This window comes from Poecilia reticulata, linkage group LG2, assembly GCF_000633615.1.
Source record: "Poecilia reticulata strain Guanapo linkage group LG2, Guppy_female_1.0+MT, whole genome shotgun sequence".
Taxonomy (NCBI): Eukaryota; Metazoa; Chordata; class Actinopteri; order Cyprinodontiformes; family Poeciliidae; genus Poecilia; species Poecilia reticulata.
The window spans coordinates 33,994,210-34,020,374 of NC_024332.1; the positions used below are offsets into that span (position 1 = coordinate 33,994,210).

Below are 26,165 nucleotides of genomic sequence, written 5' to 3' on the forward strand. Positions count from 1 at the left end.
TAGATAAAAAGATCATGTTCAGCTCCACAGCTGACCAGTGGCTCTTACTGTAGTGGCGTGAAGTCCAGGCCATAAGGTCGCTCCCAGAAGGCCATTGTCTCTGTGTAGTAGCTGTCGGCCTGACATGGAACCAGAGCTAAAGCTGCTGAGGAGGGCCACATCACACCACCGTCCCGGAGCCAACGATCCCTGGCCAAGAGGACCGACTCCACCATAAACTCAAACTAGACCAGCAGAAAGTACGAAAATTAGAGATATTTAAATCTTTAAAACGGAGCTGAGACCAAAGGAAAAGATTTTGAAAGCAACATCAAATGAATTAATCTATTATTTCTCATAAAGACTCAATAAATGCCAACAACGGAAGAYAACCACAAGAGGATCAATGCAATAAATTATCAGCAGTGATTCAACTGAAGACTCATTACATCAATCAGTTCTGCAGAGGCCCAGCAGTACGCCGTTCATTGCATTTAGGTGTGTTACAGAAAGGATGCATCCAAATGTTGCAGGATAGCAGCTCTCCAGAACTGGACTTGTGGCCTGTGTTCTAAAGAGARSCACTAATGAACAAATTATTTGATTCACGTGTGCAACCCAGACACATGGTGCAGGAAAACAGTGTTCAAGGACTGCCGTTTCAGATCCTGAGTTTTCTTCAGCAAACAAGAAAATTGCACTAATCTGAGCTAAATGAAAGTCATTAATATTTTTTTTTACTTTAGTTCATTGGATAGACCGTTGGAAGTCTATCGACTTTACACACTGATTCAAAAGTTGGTTAGAAATGCTTCTAAAATCATTCCCAAACAATAAACACCAAATTTGGAAGTTACAGGGTTTATGCACGCTATGGAAAATTTTATAACAAGCAGCACTGAAGGTTTAAYAATTACCAGCAGACAGTTGCCCATCCACTCAGACACCAGGATGTCCACCTGCTCTGGCAGCTCAAGCTCCTCTGCTCGCCCCTGCAGCACAGTGACCACCTCCTCACAGCCGTTCTGCTTCACCAGCTGTCTGGTGTGCTCCGCCATGGAGCTCGCCTCTACAGCATACACCTACAGAACCATGAAAGTAATTAGAGCAGAGTTAACACCAAGCTGTGTCTTTGCAGCAGTAACAGTGCTTGTCCAAGAGATGGAGGTATAAACACATTAATGAATAATGTGAAGCACATGTAGGATCTTGCAGAAGCAACCCATTCATCAAATTCAATTCATTTTACTCAGATTTTTGATGTGACAGATCAACACAAAACAGTGCATAATTGTGAAATAGAAGCAAAATAAGGCATAGTTTTGAAAGGTTTTTACAAATAAATTTGCTAAACAAGTGGTGGGTGGATTTAACAATCTTTAATTTTGTGCCCTTATATCAAACCTAGTACTGCCAAATTGCCTTTAGAGCCAACCTAATTAGTAAAAAGAGTAAATCTTTGTGTAATCTCAAAACAAATACAACTACTGTATGAAGACCTCAGAGATTTGTTAAAGAACATTAGTAAACAAAAGGCATCACTATGACCAAGGAACACAGCAGGGAGACCCTTGTTGGAAACCTTAAAGCAAGGACAAATTATAAAACAATCTAAAGTTTTGATAATTCCATAGAGTGCTGTTTAATTTATGATAATAAAATACAAAGAGTATGGTACAACAGCAAACCTACCAAGACATGGTCATCCATCTGAACTGACAGGCCTGGCGAGGACAGCATTAATCACAGAAGTTGGTCACAAGCCGTGAGGGGACGCCTCAAAAAAAGTTCTCTGGATACAAAATGGCCCGCGACAAAGCATATTTATGTGTTGGAAAGGCTTACAGCCAAATCTAATTGAGAATTTTACTTAAGACTTTAAAACCAATGTTTAGAGATGCTCCAYATCGGAGCTTAGTTATTTAAAGTTATTTTGGTGGGRAAAAGCCTCTGTCTGTGGGCCTGCAAAGCTATCAGAAACAAAATGCAGTATTTTATGTGACAGGGGGCTCTGCAAGCCTGTAAATTAGRTTCATACATATAAGTGTTACACTTCTCAGATTTTTATATGAAAGAAGAAAAAAAAAGTCATGTATTATATTACTTTCCCTTCACAACTATGCACTGGGTTGACCCATCATAAAAATCCCAATAAAACCCATTGTTTGTAGGCAAATATGGCAAAATATATAATATCTGAAGGACGGGGCATAAATTCTTGAAGAATTTAATACATTTGAAACCCTCAGAAGACAAAACACTAAAGTGTGYTCAATTAGAACTTATCTGCCGTTTTTACCATAGAAGGYTTTGCCAACTGAGCACAGAACATGCTGATAATGCCGGTCCCACAGCCGAGGTCCATCACCACCTTGTCCCTAAGTGAAGYGCTGTTGCTGACAATAACCTGTCGGTACGTCTCGGTGCGGCTCCGGTCCGACAGCATCTCCAGGTGAAGCTTCTGTGTGACAAACAGATAAAATAACTGCTATGTGCAAGACTACAGTCTGTGGACACGTATATCGATTAAACTAATTTACGTTACGAGGTACATTGTTCCACAGTTAAGCCACACAAACATCTGCTGTATTTAAATGAACATTTATATAGCAGAAAGTGATTTGTGCTTTTATGTAAGCTGTCCTGCATTAGCAGCAGAGAGCAGAGGGCTTGTTTCAGCAAGGATGCTAATCTAGTCAGTTTGGCTCATCGATCCTTCGTCTGACTGAAGTTTGTGCAAATTAGAATCTACATCCCTGATCRTGGGTCTTGAATATCTGCAGTCTAACTGCAGCGTGTATTGATAAATCCATATAGGGCCCATTCGTGGGTCTGAGGTAGGAGACAGATTTCTAATAAAGTCTTTGTCTCTGTACCATGCCCTTCACTGTGCTGTCTTGGTCCTATGATGTCCGTGTAAAGCACAACTAACATATCTTATATTGTGAATTGTTTAATGAATAACCATAATCAGAAATGCAGAAACACAATAGATATAATCTATTGTGACTTTATTCTCACAAACTCAGTGGTGTGRTTACAGTTTTTTTTGTATAGTTGCATTATCTTTCCGAGGGAGGTATATTTATAGATATTCCTAACAAATCTCTTTAAAACTATTGGCAATAAACTGTGATGTTCTTCTCCCAAACAAAACGTGCACAACAAAAGTGTCAATAATGCTGAGAGAAAATCTGCACAAATGCATCTGTCAGCAAGAGCATCTTGGTGACTGCTTTGATTATTTATTGGAGTTTCTAGTATTTGCATTTTTACAGGAGCCTTGACTTTCAAATGCATTCTAGGTGTGACACACTTTCAATTTCTTTAATGACGTTGTTGCATTACCAAACATCAAGAGCTGTTGTGAAGGTTTMTCCTGTTTCTCCTTTCATGTCACTTTAAGTCCCCCATAAACTGACATGTTGAAGCACTTTAAAAGTAACAACTTCGAGGGTTAAGAGCCTTAGGACTGGGACACACGTTTACGCATTCCTGTGAAAATGTATCTGATCATTCATTAAATTTCTGAAGCTAAATATGYGGTGTCTTGCAAAAGTATCTAACACATAGAAGYGKTTTTTTTAAGTTTYGTCATGCAAACATTAAGTAGAATCAATTTTATCTAACAGACCAAACACAAAGCAGCACATTACTGTGAAGTGAACCAAACATTATTTTCAAAAATGTTTACAACTAATTAAGAAAGTGTGGTGTACACTTGTATTTAGCGCCTCCAGTAACATATGACTGCTCCTTTTACAGCAAGTCTGTTGTKGTACATTCTTGCTATATCTCAAGACTGACGTTTTTGCCTATTCAACATAGCAAAATAGCAATATTTGACGAAGAGTGTCCATAAACATAAATTCTCCCTTTGACTTTGGTCTGGATTTTGAGTGGGACATTTTTAAGCATGGATATTAGTTTATGTAAGCCATGCTTTTTAAGGTCCCACAGTATTTTTAGGGTCATTTGCATGAATGAAAGTAGACCTTTGACCCCTGTCTGAAATCTTTTTTCACCCTCTAACAGGTTTTCTAGCTGCCCTTTATTTAGATGCTTCYATCTTCAGAATAACTCTGTGCCAGCTAAAAAGAAGCATCTCGACAGCATAATGAGACACTTTGGTTAGACCTCATCTGACCACAACACAATCTTCCAYACATCTGCTGTGTCTTTTGGCAAAATGCAAACACGACTTCCAATACAATAATCTCTAGTATACAGATCCTCCCTTCTGAGCTGTGCATTACTGCAGCTCCTACAGAGTTACTAATTCAGTGTCTTCTGAAGGCAGTTTGTTACACTTGGTTTTATTTAGGGGTATCAGAGTGGTAATTACAAAACACATGCCACACTTTTAAGATTTTTGTTTGGAAAGTAAAAGGGGGGAAACGAGTTATTTTCCTAACACCTACACGATGAGGCAACTTGAGGCAGTATTTTGACAAAAAGTGAAAACATTCAAGGGACGAGAATACTTTTGCTTTTGGACTGTTACTTCGTTACAAAATGATAACACAATGTAATGAGAAAGCAACATTTTGGGTCATTAGCATTAAAGTAAAAATAAAATTCACCACACTAATACAATTAGTTGGTCCTGCTTTTAAGACTCTGTGGGAGACTTGCCTCAGGATGCAAGGTTGATTGATTTCATTAAAYAGAGTACTAGTCAGTCTGTGAAACTTGGGGAAAATTGAAACATAAAAATGACAGTTCTATGTTTCTAACCAGTGTCCCGTAGCTGCCGAAGTATTCGTCATCCTGCCAGGGGTCCTCGAAGGAGGTGTCGTCCCCCTCCTCAGCACCATCCAGGCGCAGATAGCTGGCAGGAACATAACCGATCACCCCCTGCAGTTCTGCCCACCACCAATCTGCTGAAGACTTGTTGTGCACAAGCAGCTTGTCTCCTGTGGTGAAACTCAACTGTGGAACAAAACGGAGCAAAATGGTTAATACTGACAGTTTTATTACAAAGTCTTACAAGAMGTTTGACTGGCAGAAGAATAACCTGCTCAGAGCCGCTTGCAGTGAAATCACACAGGGCAACATACTCTTCAGGAGCATCCTCCTCTTCTTCTACTTTCTCCGTCTGCATGTTTTAAACAGGAGGCTTGGACGAATAATTGATTTAGCCTTTCAATAAGACMAATTTTAACCACCTTTAATAACAGTCAAAACAGTCGTATGTTACTACAGCGAAACAAGCGGCAAAACTCACTCACTTTAACATAAGTATGTGCGGAAACCACTTCCTGTTTTTGACGTTGACTTGGGAGCCTTCACGGCTGTCGGAAATTTCGAAATTCTTTTATTCATCATGTCGAATTACTGAAAATAATCCAGATCACCCACATTTATTGTACCGCATACAATAAATTTTAATTCGTGACAATAGTTGTGTTCGTTTAAAATTGAACGATTTGACATCATGATCATTCGCTTTTTCCAGGATTTTKGATCTTGCCGTTTTATAACATGCAAGGTAAACTAAGACACATTTACATAAAAAAGCACTTTCAGCTCCCACAAAATCAATTATCTGATGAYATGAAAAGGATATTTAACTTTTACAAATATTTTTACTCTGTAATGCTTCATTTTTTTTATAAAGGAAAAAAAAGCTATCTAAACAAACCCTGTCTAATATGGAGAAAGTAATTGCCATCTTGTTAAATCATGATTTAAATGTGATTTAAAAAATGTGTCTAATTGTACTCGCMACACCCARGCTTGATWACTGCTAGACATATAATCACTAAMATTTATCAGCCTAGATAAATGCTTACAAAGCTTTATAATTCCCTAGGAATCCAATAACCCATAAYGGGAGCCATTATCTACAAATTGAGACTGYATGGAACAGTAATGGATTTTCTTTGGAGTGACTAGCCAACCAAAATTACTAAATAGTAACTACATCTAAAGCACTACAGACTTCTCTTGGCTCAATTAAGGTGGTCATGTTTCATCAATAAAAAAACTGGGCTAAAATGACATCGATGGATGAATTCTCAAGCAACAAAAGTGGAACTTTCTGAAAAGGTGCGTCACACTATCTAGCGTAAAACGTCAAACAATGCGGTTTCTGTGATGGTCTTGTTTCTCTGCTGCTTATGGCAGTAAGATGATCTAAAACAGCTAAGTGTGAAACAAGCAAAAATGGAAGAAATTTAAAAGAAGCCAAATAGTTTTTTATGGCGCTACATCACACAATGAATCAGTAATCAATACACAAAGGGGAGAATATATTGTAGAAAAATAGCATTTATTACTTTAAAAAAAAACATAGTTCTCAAAACATAAAACAGCATAAAATGGTTCATGTAATTTTTTTAATCAAAATAGTTTGTGCTTAAAATTAAGTACTTTAAATTGTGTCTTAGTTAAGGTTGTTCAATGGGACAACTTCCTTTCTTCAGTTCTTTCCATGTCAGCTGTTGTTTGTTCTTGACTTCAGAAAGGGTTTATGTAGGACATCATAAAGACGCTTCGCCTGTCAACGCAAAAGGTAAATCAGTAATGTTCAATAAATGCTTGGCATAGTCATTATGAGCCTTCGTTAAGATCCATACGTCTTCACCTTTTGTGGTCCGAGGCCCGGACAGAGAACCAAGTCTTCTTTAGAGGCATTGATGATTCCCTCTACAGTCTGGACAAGAAGTAGAAACCACAGTGTGTTATCTGTATAGTGCCCGCAGCATTCTATCCAAGTCRAGTTAACAGTTGAAACMGAACAGTGCTAAAATATTGAAATGGAAAAATCAAGTCATTTTATAAAACATTTCAAATTAAGATATATTTTAAATTTCTTTACAATTAAGAGCATCCAGCTGAGAAGACTGATAATAAATGGGAACAAATTACCGAGCACTAGGCAGATTTCTGAGCTTAGACTTAAAAAAAAGGGTGAAATTTTATATAGTCTGTATTAACTATTTTTTTGTGGCTCCTGTGTGAGTAATATATTTGCCATTCTGGAAATAAGTCAATCCAGGATGGCCTCATAGTTGTTTTTCAGAAATACTCACAGAAAAAGTGGATAGCAAGGTTATGGCATCGGTTTTGTTTATAGACTTCACAGTAGTCAGGCAATCTGTAACCTTTAAAGAAACACAAAAAACAGTTATGTGCTGGTACTAAGTTGAYTCAGCTGTATTTCGGTTTTGTAAAATCAATTTATAAATAAATAATATTAGCCTATTTTATGTGGGAAGAAATGTACAGAATAATGACATTTTTAACACAAAACAAACCTACAAACAGACCTTTGACAGATAATCTTTTTCTACTTGCTCCTTCAGAAGATCTGCTGGCTTCTTCTCATATGACTTGTATGTTTCAAGGTAACGTCCTGCTTCTTCTGGGCTGACAATTTAATATTAAGCAAAAAAAATAAARAGAGAGAAAAGTCCTCAACTGTGGTTCACACGTTTATTTACAGTATATGAAATAATTTAAAAACTGTTGAACAAATGCCATCTTTGGGTGTTTATGACTAACACATACAATTAGGTGACATATAACAAAAAAAAAACTTCACTCCATCATTTCTTTATACAACTTAAACGTGCTGAAGAAGTTAACAGAGTTTCTCTGAACACTGATACATGTCATTTGTTAATTTTACCTCCAAGTCAAGATAAGAGTGCAGTCGGCCAGGACACAGATGCGTGCCAGTTCTTTTAAAGCGTGATGAGGATCTTTCTGTACAAATAAAAACAAATACATTTACACTGTGATATTATACATTATTCTTAATGATGAACTCTTACATTAAATGGTAAGACAGTAGACTTATTTTTCAAATAGGCCAATTTCATGACATCTGTTATTTTTTGTTGAGTGTGATGCCAAAAATAGCAACCAGCTGCACACTTCAGTTGTACAGTTGTAAGCAAACCCAATTCTGTGGAAGCAAGATACACTTCACAGATGAACAGTTCTGTAAGGGGAGCTCACATTACAGTCAGTCTTCTGTTAAAACTGATTTACATAGCCTGACGGTAACCGAAGTCGTCCCAAGGATGTTCTGCTTTCAAAATTACTTGCGTTACCATTTTATATGCATCTATTTAGGTATGAAACAGTAGCCTCGAGGATTTTTTAATTATTTTTAGACCTTTGAACAAATTGTTTTACTTTACAAATAGTAAAGTAAAATTCATGTGAACACAGACAAGCATTAAAGTAAATCTGGAATCTACTGCAAGTACAAATTACATAAGTAAGAAAAGTAATGTTGACTACTAGGACAAAAACATATTTTGAAATGTACTGATGCTACTCTGTAGGGTTAGCACAGCAAATTCAAAAATGATAACTACAGATAAATATTCAGCAAACTATGTCCCATTCTTCTCTGATCAACCTTAAATGCAAGTCCTCTGTGACAGTGATTACCCTTACTTACCACATCAACTTGAACCAGCAACACACGTAAAGTGAATGTACTTCCAAGCTGCTTTAAACGGTCATGGATGTAGTTTGGATTTAGGTTGTGATACCTCARGCTTCAAATCAGGTCCAAAGCCATCATCATGAAAAAGAGAAAATCACAAAACATAAAACAGAACGAGCGTTAGGACAAACTTCACGAATCAAACAGAAAAACACCACTCCATGTTTCCTAAAAAATTATTTAAGTTTTAGAACAGAGCTGCACAATAGATTAATCAATTAATTATCATAACGTCAGTGCATCAATGCAATGCAATAATAACAGGAATGTACCGTTTGTAATGCAATAATAGGAAGGAAGAGTCAGAAAAACCAGGCAGGATAAAAGTTAGAAATTAAYACCAAAATATCTAAACAAAATAAGTCAGAGTCAACATAATGCAGAAACAGAATCCAGTTTGTTTCTGGATTGTGGCTGCAAATCATCTGCGTCAGCAGTTGTACTGGTCACTTAAAACCTTTAGGAAAGATTTAAACTCTTACCAAAAACACACAAAAATTAAGCTTTAGTCTAATTTGAAGATTAATCCATTGCAGAGGTACAAGAAATGTGAACACAGTTCTGCTAAGTTCAGAAACAATTCTGAGTACCCTCCATAAATCGAATGGGAGGAGGAGTAGACTCACTAAAGCTTTGTACAGAGTATGGTGCTATTGTCTCATAGGTTTAATAAAGCCACAAGAAAAATCCCCATTAAAAAYGAAGCGAGCTATTCTGAACAATAAATCAAAAGAGCCACAATAGGCAGAACCTAAATAGTGAAGTGTGGAGAGAGCAGTATTAACATAAATATCAATAATCCAGAACATTCAAAAATGTATCTTGGGCAAGTTTTCTTCACTAATAAAATAAAACATGCCCTACTTTAACAATAAAAGTCTTGTCTTAGTTGTTTTAATAATAAAGGGTATCACAAAGCCAAATACAATGTTACTTTGTCAATAAGCTCTCCACCTACGGGTAGGAATATGCATTGTTTGCATCCTGGAACAATCATTWAGTCAGGAATTGATGCTTTTTATACCAATAACATATTCAGTCTGCTGGATGGAGTGTTACTGCATGGAAACATTAACACAGGGAGTACCAAAGATATCAAAGACCCCAAACAGAGTAGTAGACATTGTAATAGCAGGTGAGAAGCAGATAATATAGGACAAGGTGAATTTATTACTTCAGATATCATCCCAAAATAAAAAAAAATAGTGGTGCTGCACAGTTTGCCTCCACCTCTATTTTAGGAAAAATCTTTGTGAGGAAAAACACATTGCTTACTTCATAGCCCCCCAAAGCCACTCACCTGAGGAAAAGAGCACARGTTGTCTGTCCCAAGACGTAATCAGGAACAACATCTCCAAACTCCCAGGGCACACTCCTCACAAACTTTAGAATAGGATTACCCCTCTGCAGAAGAAAAAAAATGCAAAAAAATTAATAAGTCAAAATTGACACTTGTCAACAAGCTTATTGATGCACATAAACAGAGATATCTTGTACTTTAGTGAGTCCAATATATTTACAAGTCCAAGCTTACCTGTCGAGGACTGACAATAATGCTGCTCCCAGATCCCACTGGTTTGGGACCCTGGATGACASTTGGATCTGACTTCAGACTGCTGCTGCTGCTATCCTCAGCAGCAGTCTCGTGTTTTTCATCATTCCTTTTCACCTCCTCGGGCTGAACTTCAGTCCCTTTAACACAGTCTTGAACCGTTTCAGAGCCCAAAGTGCGGGTCGACACACTCTCCCCTAGCTGCAGACTGCTGATTCCAACTCCTTCAGCCCTGACCAGTTTAGAGGCAGCATCTCTCTGTGGAGCAGCAGCTGTTGTCGTTTTACTCTGGACAATGTAATCTGCATAGGAGAGGGGCTGCACAGATGATTTTGTAGCTGACTCTGTGGCAGACGTAGCTGGAGCGGTTGTGTTTTGTTGTCCTTTGGATAAAGGCTGAAACTGTGGCTTTAGCTGGAAAACAATCAAATAACAATATGAGAATTGATTTGACATATTTTTCACAGTATTGTCCTTGATAAACTATTTTGAAAGACATCTGAAATTGAAGGTTCTTCGAACAGGCTAAAGGGCTAACAAGTTAGCTACACAGCAAGTAGCTATATGAAAATACAGACCGGTGTTCTTTCTTTAGTGAAAGCAGAATCGTCCAGGTCAATGTGAAATCTCTTCTTCATGTCTTTAATTTTCTAAAAACGTTTCGCAGAAAAACATGTCCTGAATTTATCCGTAAACTTTTACAAACGTTCCTTACGCAACAGAGAAAATAGGAGACGACACACTTCCGGGACCGACACTACCAAAATAAAAGCACAGTCTTTACATATGGTTAATAACTTTGAGCTAAATTTCCCCCTTTTTATTTTATTTTCTATATATTCTGTCGCTAAGTAAAAGGCTACAAGGTAATGAGAGTGTCTTTTGCTAGATTTCAGTAAAACTTGAGCTAAACCTTCTATATTGGACTCATAGGATGGAGACTGAAAAACACAAAATAGATACTTTAAGTTACCCTTTTAGCAAGCTTTGAACAAAGGATCTGAACATATTACTTCAAATAAATTGCCTCTGAATTTTTTCTTAAAATCTACAGGTTTGTTTTAGCCCATCTTTACAGCAGATGGACTAAAACAAATAAAACATAGCTTTGCTAAATAGTCAAATTATGAAGTGAAAATTTATAGAGTAGACTTTGACATGATAGTCAAAGTCTACAAAGTTTACAAAGTGGCTTAACCCTTGTGTTTACAAATGGGGTCCAACCGACCCCACACCCGTAAAACTTGTATCATTTGCCACAGTCCTCTACATTTGCCTCAGTCCTCGCATGCACAAGGGTTAAAGGGCGAATGCCCTGTCCATTTTGTTTAGTCATCTCTTGTGAACGTTTATGGAAGCTTCGATACATATTATTCACACTAACTTTTCACATTTTGTCTCAAAATGCTTTTCTGGGCAGGCTTGACAAATGACTGTCTATAAGAAGGGAGAGAACAGATATTTCAGTATTTGCAGTCAGATGCTGTACATCTTTTAGAAGTTTGTTGTGTAAGGGCAATCTCTTTTGCCATCATTAACTGAGGCAGAAGCGTCAGAACCAGAGAGCTATAAAGGTTGATAAATAAGGCTGATTCTGTTTTGGGGACTTCTCTGGAACATCTGGAGATTATTGTGCAAAAAAAGATTAATCATAAAAGCAAGACAATTACAGACAACTCTGCGCATCCTTCTCAATACAACATCATCTTCAGTCAGAGGCTTCCTCTGAGTTGTTGTAATACAAAGTGCTACGTGAGTTTTCCTCCCCATGCCCATTAGCAACTCTTTGAAAAAAAAAAGGGTCACAACAACATGTAATTTCCCCTGGGATGAATAAAGTATTCTTAAACTGAATTGTATTTAATTGTAGTATTTGATCTTACTCAAGTCCAAGTTTGGACTAAATGATACAGTATACTTGGTCACAAACTTGTTCATGGTTCGCTGTCAAGCACAAATAACACAGTTTACTTGGCAAATAACTGACACTAAATATTTTGAGAACTACTAAAGGTAGTCCAAGTGGTCCCCTTTACAGTCTAAAAACAACGGCTCACTGGTTTACTGTGGTGTTGCCTGGGAAACAGTGACGTAGTCATTCAAACCGCGCAGCATGGCATGTTGGGATACCTCTCTCCATCATGGCGGAGAAGAGAGAAAGCTAACGTTAACGGTTAGCATATTCAACAACTGCTTGATTTCGCACAGTTCAGCGCAGTACTCGTCTGCCTTTTTCTCTACACGAACGGGAGCCATTTAACGTAAACCGGGTAAATATGCTTTGTACAGTTAAAAACTCTGACAAAGGAACAACTTCGCTTTGTTGACATCACTTGCAGCTAAATGTTTAGCAGCTACATTAGCTTCAAGGTTTGAGCTGCTAGTGCGTTGTCGGCGTGTGAGGCCGCATCTTCCTGCAAGGAGGATATTTGGCTCTTGGGGCTAATCATTTTATAAATGTTTTAAACATTTTTCAGAACTTTTCAAATATGGCGTATTTTATTCTTACGGATCAATTTGAGCTGACTAGCGAGAGCCATCGGCTACCATATGTGGATGAATGTTAGTCAGGGCATTGTAGGCCTGACACTGGTCAACGTTATCTAACGTGTTTACGGGATGGCGATGTGCACAACTTTGTTCTCATTTAGCTTCGCTTTCAACGCAGTTTTTGGTTTTGGCAAATCAGTACTTAGTCCGGTTTCATCTGATAACATTTTACGTTGTGAATGAATTAACTAAATTTGTCGGATTTATTAATTAAAAATATAAAAAAAGCTTCTTGTGAATTTAACATTACGTCGCTTGTTGGGCATTATTTCATCAAGTACCATCCATTAAGGGCGATTAATAAATGGCGTGAATTGTTTTTTGTTTGGTTCTTTAGTACCGTTTTGCAAGCGTAGTTTGACTTCTTGAGACTTGTATGATCTGTACTCTTGAGCAGATATGTACTGTATGCCGCCAATGGTGACTTATACTCAAGATCATGTTGGTGACTTTACATCATTATTTGTGTGGTGCTGTTATTCGTATTCCTTTTGAAATAAATGTTTTTTAGTGCATTTTTWAAAAAATCCCACTATATAAAATGTTTAAATTACTTTCTTAGATGCATTTTCAAGAGTTGTTTCACAAAACAAAAACCACAAAAGATATGTTAAAACACATGGAAATAACTTTTAAAGGACTCCAAGATTATGGTAGTTGGTTAAAAAATAGACAATTACAGTAGTTTAAACATTGAAATTCGAGGGCACTTGATGTATGTAAATACTAACAATTCTATACAAATGTACATTTTGTTAAATAAAATGGCCATAACTGCCAATAATTTACAAAGCATATTCTAAATATCTCAGTATGTAGTCCTGTGAATAAGTATTCACCCCCTTAAAGATATCTTCTGTTTTGTCTGTTTTGTTACACTTAAAAATCAACAAATTTTAATATCAGGCAAATTTATTATACAGATACTACAAGCAGGGTTTATATGATTTATTTATTGAAAGTTAACCTAAACAGTCTGATAAAGTGATTAATCACACCCCATAATAATTATGAATTTAATATGATGAACAACCTTTTTCCCCACTGTTAGGTCTGTAGAATCAATAAATCTCTTACACACAACCTGTTGGGCAGCAAGAAATACACTAAAATCAAGGAGTTCAAGAACTAATCATTAACATAAGTCTAGAAATTTTTATAAAGGCACTTCTAAGGCTTTGAGACACAGTGTGAAATATTATTCTCAAATTGAGAATATAAGAAACAGCGGAAAACCTTCCCAGGAATGGTTGGTCTATCAAAATTACATAGAGAGCTCATCACCAACCAGCCAAAAAATATCTTGATAGTTATTTTAAACATATTCTGTGTTACTGGCGAGACAATGGTGAAAGTCTTTGGTAAGTGGAAGATGTAAAACACAACCTTTTAGAAAAAGGACATCGATCATACCTATATTCAAACATGATCGTGGTGGTGTGATGGTCTCGAGCTGTTCAGAACACTAGAGTTCTGCAACAAGTGAATGATCCAAAGCAGATCATCAAGTCCACCTCTGAATGACCCAGTAAAGCACAGACTTAAATACGATTGAGACCCTGTGAGCGAAATAGGCCATTCATGTTGGAAAACTCTAGTAATTTAATTAAAACAGTTGTGCAAAGCAGAGTGGAGCAAACATTCTTCCCCAGTTGCATAAAAGACTCAAAGCCAGATATGACACACACTTGATGGCAGTTGTTGCTGCCAAGGGTGGAACAACCTAGTCCACTTAGAGGGTAATTACTTTTTCACATTGGACCAGGTTGGCTTGGATAGCTTTATTCCCTTAATAAATGAAATCATCATTTGAAACTGATTAGTGTAATTATTCTGGATGTATTTGTCTGATATTAACATTTGATGGCCTGAAACATTTAAGTGGGGCAGAAAAGCAAAGCAAGGGGGTAAATACTTTTTCCACAGCTCTGTATTTGTTTAAGAGTTGCTCGGTTGAGCCAATGTTTGGAATATTTTGGCAGTAACGATTATATTGTATTCTATGGAAGACACTGTACCTCTTCAGAGAGTTGGTTTGTGGCTTTCTTTATAATGCAATTTGTACTAGATCAGTTTTTTAAAAGTGGAAATTGCAGAACCAGTTGACCATTGTAGTTACTTTATTGTTGTTTTTATTAAACTAGCAATGCCTGTGTTACTAAGAGAGAGGAATTGCTTGTAAGAAATGGACATAGGAGTAAAATCAGCCTTTAGACGACACAAATGCTCCAGTGTTTGAATCATTCAGGACACCATCTTTGATTATTGTGATTTTCATTGTAGTTAAAAACCAGATAATTGAATGACATTCAAATATTACTTTGTCAAAGCTACTGCTTGTATTTTGTAGCTATCTTGCTGAGAGATTACCAGTTTTGTCTAATTTATGTCAGGAGAAATGCTTTCACATTATGCAGATGTGATATTTCTTACACAAATCTTTGAAAAGGATTTTGAAGTGGAATTCTTTTTTTTCCCACCTGAAAGCCTTCATTCATGCTCAACTTTTTTCCAGGGTTGTTTTAATTTGTTTTTGACTGAGATTGTGTGTGTTGGTGTTTTTAAAACTGTCTGTTGATTAGTTAATAGGATGGTTTGATTTTTGGCTCGTTTGTGGGTTTAAGTAAATGTTAGCCAACTGAGASACAAGCACTGCTCTGCTTGTCTCTCAGTTAACTCAATTATATGCTTGAGTTAAATGCATAAGTGCTGTTTAGTTGTAATACATCTTTAGATCTTATTACCTTTGTTTTTCCCCCATAGCATTTATTAAGAGAGATCCACTTCAGCATCACTAAGAGAGCTCTTTACCACATTTCTGTGCTGCCGTAATGGAAAGTGCAGTGGACGTTCCATCAGGTACGTAATGCCTGTACATTTTCAGAGTTGCCTTCATTTCTTCTATTTTTTTTTAAATTTACACAGACATTTATATATCCTACATTTTATACAAAATAAATTACATTTTATACAAAATAAATTACATTTTATTTTGTATCAAAGTAAGTTTTTTAATTATGTCTGGAAAATCTCTTATTAGGCAGATGCCTGTTTGTGTGCTCTTTGATTCAATTCCGTTATAATTTCTTGAAAAGATAATTTGCACTGCCATTTAAGAAACATTGGTTGATTACTGGACATGAACTACTTTGGTCATTGTCAAGACAATCTCTGCATAATCTCCTGATGATTTAGTCTGTTTTGTTGTGGATTTTAAAAAGAATTGTGTAACTAAAATACTTGGTACTACATATGGTGTACAGGTGAGGATGAAGTGCCTGAGAAAGGTGACATGAATGCCAAGGAAAGTACTGAGGCGCCTCACAAGAAAAACAAAAAGCACAGAAAACACAAAAGCAAAAAGAAGAAGAGGAGGAGAAAAGGCGAGAAGGAGAGCAGTTCAGAATCTGGCGCAGAGTCGGATGTAGAGCCTCCACCTCCACCGAGAAGGACCACTAGAGCCAGGTCAGACAAAAATAGATATTTTTTTTTCCATTAAACATTTTAAATAAAATCTTAAATCTGAAGCAAAGTCATTTATTAAGTCCTGAAAAACTGAACCCATTTCTTGATTACATTTTGGTAATATAACATATATATTTAATGTTCACATTGCTGTCCAAACTTTTAAACATTCATTTTGTTAACTATAACAATTTACTAATTTACTTGTAAGTTTTTGCATTACTATTGATTCCTGGGGTTTGATTTCTGCTGGAGGACTGGTGCCTGTCCTAGGTGGTCAGGCAAAACAACAAACAAATCCGATGGTGCCAAATATGGCTAATGTATGGCATCAAGTTAAAACATATTCAAGATTAAAACACTTCAGGTACCTTTCTATTTAAAATGTTTCACATTTATATTACCCTATGTTCCACAGTCAACAATGCTTAAACTAAAACAAAGTTTTATATATTTAAGTATACTGTTGGCAAAAGGACCCCAAATTGGTGAAACGATCTACAACCAATTACAGAAAATTACATATACAATGAAGAATAATCAAAAAAAAAAAAAATCCCATCATATTAGGGACTCCCTCAAATATCATACAAATGTCAGTGGACATGTAGACAATGATCTGTTGTGATAATAGATGGAGAAGAGAAATGTTATAGGTTTCCTTTATAAAAAGGGATAAATTTGAGTTTTATTTATTGAGCTGATCCCTAATCAGGAACTGGATTATACTGTGGGTTCATATTGTAATATTTTCAAAATAAAAGTAATGTTGAGAATATTTTTATTTCAACATGAGCAAACATCTTACTTTGCTCATGTCCACAATTATTCAGTGTTTTAGACATGGAAAGTAAATTGGATAATTTGTTTTTGCTTTAGTGCCAGATTGGCAGCAGCAGCTGGAACTGAAAGCACTGGACTGAAAGAGGAGAAAAGAAAAGATGCAGTTACAGGTAAATGGAAGTGACACACAATCATAGTTTGTGTCTTTTTTTAAAGTAATGCAATAAATATCTTTGGTAATATTAACTGTGACAATTTATCTTTCATTGTGTAGATACAGATGGAGGCTCAAAATCTAAGAAGCATAAAAGACAAGCTGCGAAAAAGAAAAAAAAGAAGAGGAAGAAAGATGAAAAGCAAGAAAAAAAATCATCCCGCTCACCGTCTGACAGCAGCTCAGCTTCAGGTTCTGACTCTGAAGGTGAAGGAGGCAAAACAGCTGGCAATGGAAAATGTTCTCCAGCTGTTTCGTCTGACCTCAAGGAGCCAACATCCCGACAGGAGCCAAAGGACAGCCAAGGGGAGGAGAAAGTTGCTCCCATCTTAATGCAAAAGCCTGAATTGCCTGCAGTAAAGAAGGAAGAAATAACAGACATGGAAGTCCCCTCCACTGAAGAGAACCATAGTTGCGCTAATGAAATAGAAAAGGATAAGATATCACCCTCTACTGGCCAAGATGAGATAACACAGACGGACACTGTTGAGGTGAAGATTGAGAGCAATTACGGAGAAGCCAAATTCATGCATGTACAGGAATTACCTGACATTATCCCAAAACAGGAAGGCACTACTCCAAAAGATGAGCTAATCCTGAAAGATCAGACCAGTTTAGTACCAGAGGCAAAGGTCAAGGAGCCTGATTCACCACGGCCTTTGTCTCCTTCTAAGAGCTTAGAAATAAAGAGATCAGAATCGGACCCCAGCCGTTCACCGTCACCCTGTCTTATCAAGCAAGAAGCTGAGGTTCAACCAGAAGAATTAATGAAAGAACGATCTAGAACTCCTTCTAGATCAGGCTCAAAGGAAAAGCTGCCTTCATCTCCTCAGAAGAGTCAAAGGCTTTCTCACTCCAAGTCCCGCTCTCCCTCTCCTAAAACCAAGAAAACATCGCCCTCACCATTCCGAAAGTTGCAGAAGAGCTCCGGTCGTCGTTCCCGATCCACCTCTCTCTCTGTCACTCCAATGAAGAAGGCGTCAAAATCTCCAAGCAAGTCCAAGTCTCCTAAACGACGGAAGAGTTCAGTGTCAGTTTCCCCAAAGCGACGCAGAAATTCTCCATCTCCCAAAAGAAAAGTGTCACGATCCCCCAAGCGTGGAGGGCGGCGGTCCCCCTCCCTGTCTCGGTCTCCAAGGAGGAGACGACGATCAAAGTCACGTTCCCGTGGAGGTAAAAGGCGCTCCAGGACCCGGTCGCCAAGGCGAAGTGGTGCAGTTGGTCGACGTTCATTGTCACGTTCCATCACGAAAACCCGTCGCTCTCACTCTAGGTCTAGACGCCCTGTCGGTCGATCCAGATCAAGATCAGCAGCCAGGCGTGCAGTAGGCAGACGCTCCAGGAGCCGCTCCTTGTCTCGGCGTAAGAGGTCACCGCCACCCAGATCCCGCCGCTCACGGTCTCGATCCGCCCGCAGGAGCAGACGAAGTCGTTCAAGATCCGTTGTCATGCTTAAGCGCAGCCGTCGTTCCAGATCCAGGAGTCCTCGCAAACGGTCCAAATCAAGAAGCCCTCCTCCACGACGGCGGTCCAAATCTCGTTCAGCAGTTAGACGACGTTCTCGATCTCCTGGAAGGAGGAATCGCTCGCCACCAAGGTCCGGAAAACGTTCAAAATCCCGCTCTTTGTCTCGAAGACACCGATCACCTCAGCCGAGCAAAAAGAGGTCAAAATCTCCACAAAGGAGTCGAAGGAGGTCAAAGTCTAAATCTGCCTCTCGGGGTTTAAAAAAATCTAAATCCAGGTCAAGGTCTGAATCTAGTGATGGAAGATCTGGAAGTTCATCTTCAGCAAGATCAGTGGCTAACACACCACTAAAAGAGAAGAAGGCTTCCCCTCCTGCTAAGGAGAAAACACCAGAAGAAAAACCTGTTGAAGAAAATGGCACACCTTGTTTTGAAGCAGGTAAAACTTTTGATAGGTTACTAACATTATACATACATTTAACTGAAATAAATGATCAGATATTGAGGTTGTTATGCAATGTGTATGTATCCAGCAGGTGATCTGAAACCATTGCCTTCCGCACCTGACGCTGCTCCCCAAAGTGAGAGTCCCTTGGATAAGTTGCAGGATCAGCCCATTCAGCTTGCAGACTTGCCTGCTCCCATTTCAAGATCTGCTTCCCAAGAGCCACCCAGCGGCCCAGCTGGTTCTGATTCTTCAGAAGGCTCAGATGACGATGAGGAATCTCCAGTCAAAACTGTGTTAACGAGCAAGAAAAGCTCCTCAGGTTCAGCATCTCCAGAAGTACCAAAGAAGCAGCTTTCCAAGTCACGCTCACCTGCTGATCGCCGGAAACGGTCTCGCTCGACATCCAAGCCGGCATCCAGAAGAAAGTTGTCCAGGTTTGTATTATGATGAGGTTTTCTAAAAGGGGTTTGATGTCGAGTAACTTTGTAAAATTAGGTCTTCAGTTGGTATAAAGATATCCAATACAAGTGAGGCATTGAAATTTGATGAGTCTTCCTTCCTTGTCAAGCTGATTTCTGCATTGGAAAGCTTCATTGTGTGCAGTTATTAATTCTTCTGAATATTTATCCTTCCAAAGGTCCAAGTCTCCGGTTAAGAAAAAAGACTCCGTCTCTCCGTCACAAAGAAAAAAGCGACGGTCCAAATCTCGGAGTCCTGCTCGACGGCGGAGATCACGCTCACGTTCTACCACACGTCGCAAGCGTTCTGGCTCCAAGTCACGCACCAGGAACCGCCGGTCCAAATCCCGCTCTCCAGCTCGCAAGAGGCGATCCCGTTCTCCGAATGCCCGGGGAAGGAGGAGGTCCAAGTCCCCGGACAGGAATAAGCGATCTAAAAGCCGCTCCACAGGCCGGAGGAAAAGATCCAGATCAGGAGACAGAAGCAGGCGATCACGGTCCCGCTCCTCGGATCGCAGACGTAGGTCAAGGTCACGAGGTCGAGGAAGACGGCCAGCATTCCGCAGTCGTTCATTTGACAGACGAGACAGATGGAAGAGGGAACCAAGTCACTCTCCGGTTGTCATTCTCCGCAAGCAACGCCGCTCAGGGTCCCGATCACGACGCAGTGCTAGCAAAACACCTCCAAGACTAACTGATCTAGGTAAAACATTTAGTTTGTGAATAAATAAACGTAGTGCGTGCACTAACCACCTTCTTTGCATTACCCCTTCCTGTGTCTCATTTTCACTCCTTTTCTCCTCAGATAAAGACCAGTTGCTCGAAATAGCCAAGGCGAATGCCGCCGCCATGTGTGCCAAGGCAGGGGTTCCTATTCCAGAAAGTCTTCGGCCAAAAGCTATTCTCCAGCTCCCTCTCCCGACCCCGTCTCCTACCCCCATTTCATTACCTTTACCGTTACCTCTTCCAATGGGCATGGGAATGCCGAATATGCCCAACATGGGTCCAATGGGCTTACCAAGTATTCCTGGAATGCCCACTATGTCAAACATCACCATGAGTGCTGCTGTGGCAAGTATGACAGCAGCCACCATGACTGCTGCCTTGACCAACATGGGCGCCCTTGCAGCCATGCCACCACTTGCCCCTCTTCCCACGATAACTAATAAACCTCCCCCTAGCCTTGTCCCCCCAACTCCGTCTCTAAACCTGGACCACATTGAGGAGGCAAAGAGGAAAGTCACTCAGCAGGCCAACATACATACCATTAAGGAACTCACAGAGGTAAATGGGCTTAACTGTTTTACCAAAAAAAAAAAAAGATTCATTAAGTCTTGAGTTTCCAAACATCTAGATGGAAACTCACCTAGATGGATTCAATTTATATCCATACTAAGAAAACCTAGTATGGATAGGTTTGGATAGGTGAAACCACTTGTATTTGGTTTCATTTTTAATTATGTTTAAGCTGAGTGTTTAGTAAACCAGACATTGCTGATTGATAGATGAACAGAACCTCCAAGAAACATCAGGGTAATCTTTTTGTTTGTCTAATAGTGGATTTGATTTGTATTACAAAGTCAAAAGAAGCACATTAAATCTTTTTTTTTTTCATTGTGTAACCACACATAGTACTGTGCAATGACTTCTGAAATACATTATCAGGTTGTATCGCTAATAGAAGTTATTCTATTTATTAAGTACAATAACTAGAAATTCMTGCAGGTGTTAAATTGAGATGTGATGTCATCCCTAGGCCGTCTTCTGAGACTGAATGTAACATAAACTACAAACGGAAGTAGAGGTGGCTGCAGCGCTTACCATAACACATACACTAGAAAGTCAAAATGGCTGCCTAATACAGCAAAAATATTTCATTATCAATTGCCAAGTGTGTAAATCCTTATCCTCACTATCCTTCCCGCTCTGTTACTTAAAATGACTAATAAATAACTGTTGCATAGAGCAGAAATAGTAACTGGGGAAATGTGGAAATGTCACGATTAAAATTCTGAATATTTAAATATTCAGAAATGTTCGTCTTACTTCAGAACTAACCAATGTTTCTTTTTGATCTGTTTCTATAGAAGTGCAAGATGATTGCAAATAGCAAAGAGGAGATGGCTGTTGCGAAGCCCCATGTGTCAGACGACGAGAGTTAAAACCATCAAGGCCACCACAAGGTGAAATCTTCAGCTGATTTATTTATTTTTTTATTGCTTTAAAAAACAATATTCCCTTTAGATTAGTTTGATACATGTTCAATACCTATACCCAATAAATTTTGTGAACTTTACTGTTAAGTGAGAAATTACTGGTACATCTCAGTACATTTGAATATTTGTAAAAAGTTATTTCAGTAACATGCATCAAAAACGCAGTGCATATGTTAGAGTAATATACACAGTGATATAGTTCAAGCATTTATTTTTGCTAATGTCAAGATTTTGGGTTTTAGCTAATAAATAAACCTCCAGTTGCTCAGAAAATGACCAATGAAAAATATATTAATACAAAAATGTTGGCCCACCTATGTGTCAATATGCCTCACATGTGGTTTTATGTACTGCATCAGCACAGCGTGTCATGAAGGGGATCAGCCTGTGGCTTTGCTTCAATGTTAACGAAGCCCACGTTTCTTTGGTAAATAAATGAGGAATAAATACCTAAAGTGCTTTAAAATCTCTCATATTTAGACCAGTATTTACATGCACATATCAAGATGAAGGTTGGCAAACCTAACAAGAAGTCACATCAGTTATTAGAATCTGTCCTGAGTCTCCAGATTACATTTACCAGCTTTACATGAACACCAAGCAAAGCTGCAGAGTGGGGGGGCAGATTAGCAATGAACAAGTCTGTTGATGTCTGACAGCACAGATATATTCAGTCACTTGAATTACATTGTTATACAGACAAGTTATTTTGGCTACAAACTCCTGGTAAACCCACCTGTGTAGTTTAACAAAAATTATAGGAGAATAAATAAAGTGGGATAAAGCTGCACCACACACAGGTTTTAAACCATAAAAGAGCACCACAGTAAAACTAATGGCTCACTTCTGCAATTTTACAAGTTGTGCACAGTGAGCTACATAAACGTAACAGGACATTCCACATATACAGAGTTTGTGCTTTGCATGAGGTATTTTATAATATAGTGACCCCAGCGGGATAAGTTGACTTCAAAAGCTGTGAAAAATAAGCTTTCACAGCTTATTTGTATTTGCCAATGCAGCATCCTGATTATTGTCTGATCCAAAAAAAACATTTTGAGAACACTTTCTTTTTTCACTTAAGTGGGGAAGATTGCAGCAAAGCAAACTCTTTTCTAGAAAATCCTAGTTTTACAGAGTACTACCTTAACCAAAAGAATGAGACAGTTGTACCCCATGTCCTGGAGATGTCTATATGGTTTTACAATCAATAAATTTGATTATTAAAAATATTCAGTCTTTGAATTTATATATATATATATATATATATATATATATATATATACACACACTCATACTCACTGAACCTCTTCATGGATTTGTTTATTTTTAGAGTCACACTTTAAAGGTTGCTGTCAGCTTATCAGCTGCTCCGCAGCAGTGGGGACATTTCTTAATTTAGAATTATTTTCACAAGTCATCACCCAAATAACATTCAGCTTCTTGTTTAGGAGAGAGAGAGAAAATTAACAAGTTATCTGTACATATTGGACAATTCTTCTATATAGATTCACCCCTTGGCTTCGTTTTTTCGCTGTTACTCCTTTCCTGTTAGCCAGTCTTCACTTCTGAATCATTCATCATTTATGATTAGTCAAGGCATTTGTCGATAGCTCATTAAAACTCCCTGAACCTGTGTTGAATGTATAAAAAGACGTTTAGCAGGTTAACCAGAAATGTCAGCAATTTTCAGTAAGTTGTTGGATAAAATCTGGTCATAAATCCATCTTCATAACCCTTTATTTGGTTCATTTATCCTTCCAAACTTTATTTTGTATTAGTTTTACTGACTGATATTCTGTGTTGATTTTTTTTTTCTCTCAGTGGTTAAATATACTTATTTTTGTCTTCTCTGTTTGCAGCCACTTCATTTAAATGACTGAAACAAAACGTAGGATCCCCTAAAGGACCTTCTTTCCCACAGTTCTCTCTGTTAGCCAGATGATCTGACAGAGTGGAGGAGCTCCCTGTTTGTTGCAGCTATAAAACATAGGAGCGCCAACTGCCCGACACTGCTCCCACGGTTTGTTTGTACAAGAGCTAGAGACTTGCAGACTTTCACCTGTGATGCCACTGAGAAAAGTGGACTCACTGAGGGCCACAGCTGTATGACTGTACAGTGAGTTTTAGTATGTTTGTGTTGATGTCTTTCACCATCATCCCAACGGTGCAGCTTCTCACCTAGGCAAGACCGTTAGAAAACCCGAGGAAGAAACAAACCAAACGAACCTGTGGGTCAAACGCTTTTGTATATGTTCTGAACTTCTCCAAAACTGTTTTACCTTTATTTTTCTTTAGGATTGTGTTAAACAGATAACTACTTGGGTTTTTTTTCTGTACTCTTTTCAGTTACCTGTAACCCCTCGTTTTATGATCAAATAATGCAGAATAAGTAAAAAGATAGTTGATCCTCACTTGTGATGTCTTCATACAAATTTGAGTTGTAAACGTAAAGAGAAAAACACACATTATCACATTATTTAGAACATTTTACTATATTGAATACAGAAGAAAAAAATAAGTACTGTCCTGGTTGTGTGCAAATTACATCTGTGGTTACAGCACCAATCTCATCTTTGGTCTGGTATTTTGTCTGGGCGTTGTTGGGCTTCGTCTGTTTTGCTCTGGATAAAAAAAATGTTTATGGTCATTTTAGAGGAACAAACTACTTGGTATGCTTTGGGAATTCCTACCATCATCTTGAGTTATACTAGATCTTTATGCCTGCATCACTGCAGTTAGTGCTAAAGGACGTTGAAATAAATGTCACGGATACAAACGTGAAATAAGAGATCAACATTGATGTGATGATTTAAAAACTCCCAAGCCTAAATAATTTAGGTTTTCTTTTTTTATCTAGGGTTATTTTAGCTTCTAAGACTGATTCACAATAACATTTTCTTAAATGTGTTTGCAAGCAGTCAAATAAAGCTACTCAAACATTTCACTTTCACTCTCATACATGTTTGTAGCAGTAGTGAATTTTACCTATATTCGTTTTTTGCTTTTTATTTTATTTTTTACCTCTGTATGTTCTTCAAAGCAGAAAGTTGAGGGTATCCTGATGTCACTGTGAAATATTTTTGACAATCGGGGTATTGAGATGTTTGTATTAAAGGCACAACAATAGGTGCACGAAATACAAACACCTTTGTCTTCAGGTGGCCGGCAAAAGACTGATTAAAGGAGATGCTGATGTGGAAACTCGAGACGCCCAACAAGCCCAATCATTCAAACACTTAAGATCTGGAAAAGCTGTTATCTCTGCCTCTATTCTGTGCGCGGTCTTGTTTACCCCATTGAATAATTGAAGAACAAAGACAAACTTGGTGCTCATAAAAACTGTAAGGGACAAGTGTACTCTGATTAAAATAGGATCTTGTCATAATTCATAATTATCTTCATCGGAGGGGCATGCAGTTGTTAATTCCATCCAGCTTTTTCACTCATGCCCAGGTTTGGTAAACTAGAAAATGGTCTCTGAAGATTTTTTTTTTTTGTGTGTCAATTTTAATTATACTTGCTCTGCAAAAATGTCTTGTTATAACTGTTGAATTGATTTCCTGAGGTAAGCTTTAGCTATTTTAATGAGACAAAAACAAGAAAATACATTTTAGGATACTTTTGTTTCTTTTATTTGAACATGGTATTGTTGCTTGCTTTGTATATAAACGTGTTGATGATTATTAAAAACCTCAACAAATCGAAACCTTTTCTTTTAASTGCTGCACTTTACTGAGCAAGTTTTAGAAATATTCCAATTAACTGATTAACAGCTGTAAAGCTATGATTACTGATCAGATAAAGAAGTCTGTGACTTTTTTCATGTTAATGTTTCTAATCCTGCTTAGACAACGTAATCAAATGTCTTCAGTCTTGTCGTRTTGATTTATCCTACAGGGGGCACACTTTCTCTGTTTTCCTCATGTGGTGGTAAATTAAGTAATTCTTTTAACTTATTTTTTTTTATATACCAGCTAAATCAATGAGCAGACTGTGAGCTACAGTGTGCACAGGCCTTTAAATTGTTCCAGAGCAGCTGAGACTTGAAACACAAAGTACCATTCAGTCACATTTATAACTAGTCTTAAAACTTAAAAGGTGTTTTTTCATGGGGGAGAAATTAAGAAATCCTGTTTTTATTTGTTTTACTTGCTTGTCATACTTCAGTGTTTCAGAACATCAAGGCAATTAGTCATGTACATCACAAGTGAACACAAAATGTAGTTTTAAATGAAGATGCTGATTATTATGTGGCTGAATTACAATTCTGCATACATAAGTGGGCCAGTATTCCTCCACAGCGCTGTAAAATATTCCATGATATATTGTTATAAACGGTTGATTTCAGTTGTTGCTGCTAAGCGTGGCCCAACCAGTTGTTCAGTTTACGGGACAATCACTTTTTCACACAAGGCCTTAAATGTCTGGATTTTCTGTCTGCCTTTATGATGTATGTCTTTGACTAATATTTAAATTGGTTTGATGTTCTAAAACAGTTAAGTGTGACAAAAATAGGAAATCAAGAAGGAGACAAAACACTTTTTCACACCAATTTATATGTTAA

General features: G+C 37.9%; 3 protein-coding genes across 3 annotated transcripts in view; 1 reads left to right on the forward strand and 2 right to left on the reverse strand.

Moving 5' to 3' along the window:
- Positions 1–5,260, reverse strand: part of prmt2 (protein arginine methyltransferase 2) — a 10,896-nt gene extending 5,636 nt beyond the window's left edge. The window contains exons 1-5 of the mRNA XM_008404103.2: positions 4,997–5,260; positions 4,717–4,911; positions 2,279–2,440; positions 897–1,061; positions 49–224 (exon numbers count right to left, since the gene is read on the reverse strand). Coding sequence (XP_008402325.1) covers positions 49–224; positions 897–1,061; positions 2,279–2,440; positions 4,717–4,911; positions 4,997–5,083 — 785 coding nt within the window. The 5' untranslated portion in view covers positions 5,084–5,260. The remainder of the gene's footprint in view (positions 1–48; positions 225–896; positions 1,062–2,278; positions 2,441–4,716; positions 4,912–4,996) is intronic.
- A 1,043-nt stretch (positions 5,261–6,303) lies between these two features.
- Positions 6,304–10,758, reverse strand: ercc1 (excision repair cross-complementation group 1). The gene is made up of 9 exons (XM_008403911.1): positions 10,577–10,758; positions 9,981–10,412; positions 9,747–9,850; positions 8,399–8,498; positions 7,616–7,692; positions 7,254–7,353; positions 7,017–7,088; positions 6,569–6,637; positions 6,304–6,481 (listed from the first exon to the last, which is right to left on the reverse strand). Exons 1-9 carry the CDS (start codon positions 10,634–10,636, stop codon positions 6,419–6,421), a joined length of 1,077 nt encoding a protein of 358 aa, XP_008402133.1. The 5' UTR covers positions 10,637–10,758; the 3' UTR covers positions 6,304–6,418.
- Positions 10,759–12,096: 1,338 nt separating this feature from the next.
- sona (SON DNA and RNA binding protein a) lies at positions 12,097–25,307 on the forward strand. Its single transcript, XM_008404102.2, has 10 exons — positions 12,097–12,268; positions 15,312–15,407; positions 15,812–16,013; positions 16,893–16,966; positions 17,071–18,915; positions 19,010–19,358; positions 19,562–20,085; positions 20,188–20,666; positions 21,470–21,565; positions 23,461–25,307. The coding sequence occupies exons 2-9, from the start codon at positions 15,380–15,382 to the stop codon at positions 21,542–21,544; spliced, it is 3,576 nt and encodes a 1,191-aa protein (XP_008402324.1). The 5' UTR covers positions 12,097–12,268; positions 15,312–15,379; the 3' UTR covers positions 21,545–21,565; positions 23,461–25,307.
- Positions 25,308–26,165: the final 858 nt, after the last annotated feature.

Bases quoted from the DNA above. Each gene is read 5' to 3' on its own strand.
- sona (XM_008404102.2), top strand. From the start codon at position 15,380: ATGGAAAGTGCAGTGGACGTTCCATCAG. The intron at 20,086-20,187 runs GTAAAACATTTA...TTTTCTCCTCAG, and splicing joins TCCAAGACTAACTGATCTAG to ATAAAGACCAGTTGCTCGAA. The intron at 20,667-21,469 runs GTAAATGGGCTT...CTGTTTCTATAG, and splicing joins CCATTAAGGAACTCACAGAG to AAGTGCAAGATGATTGCAAA.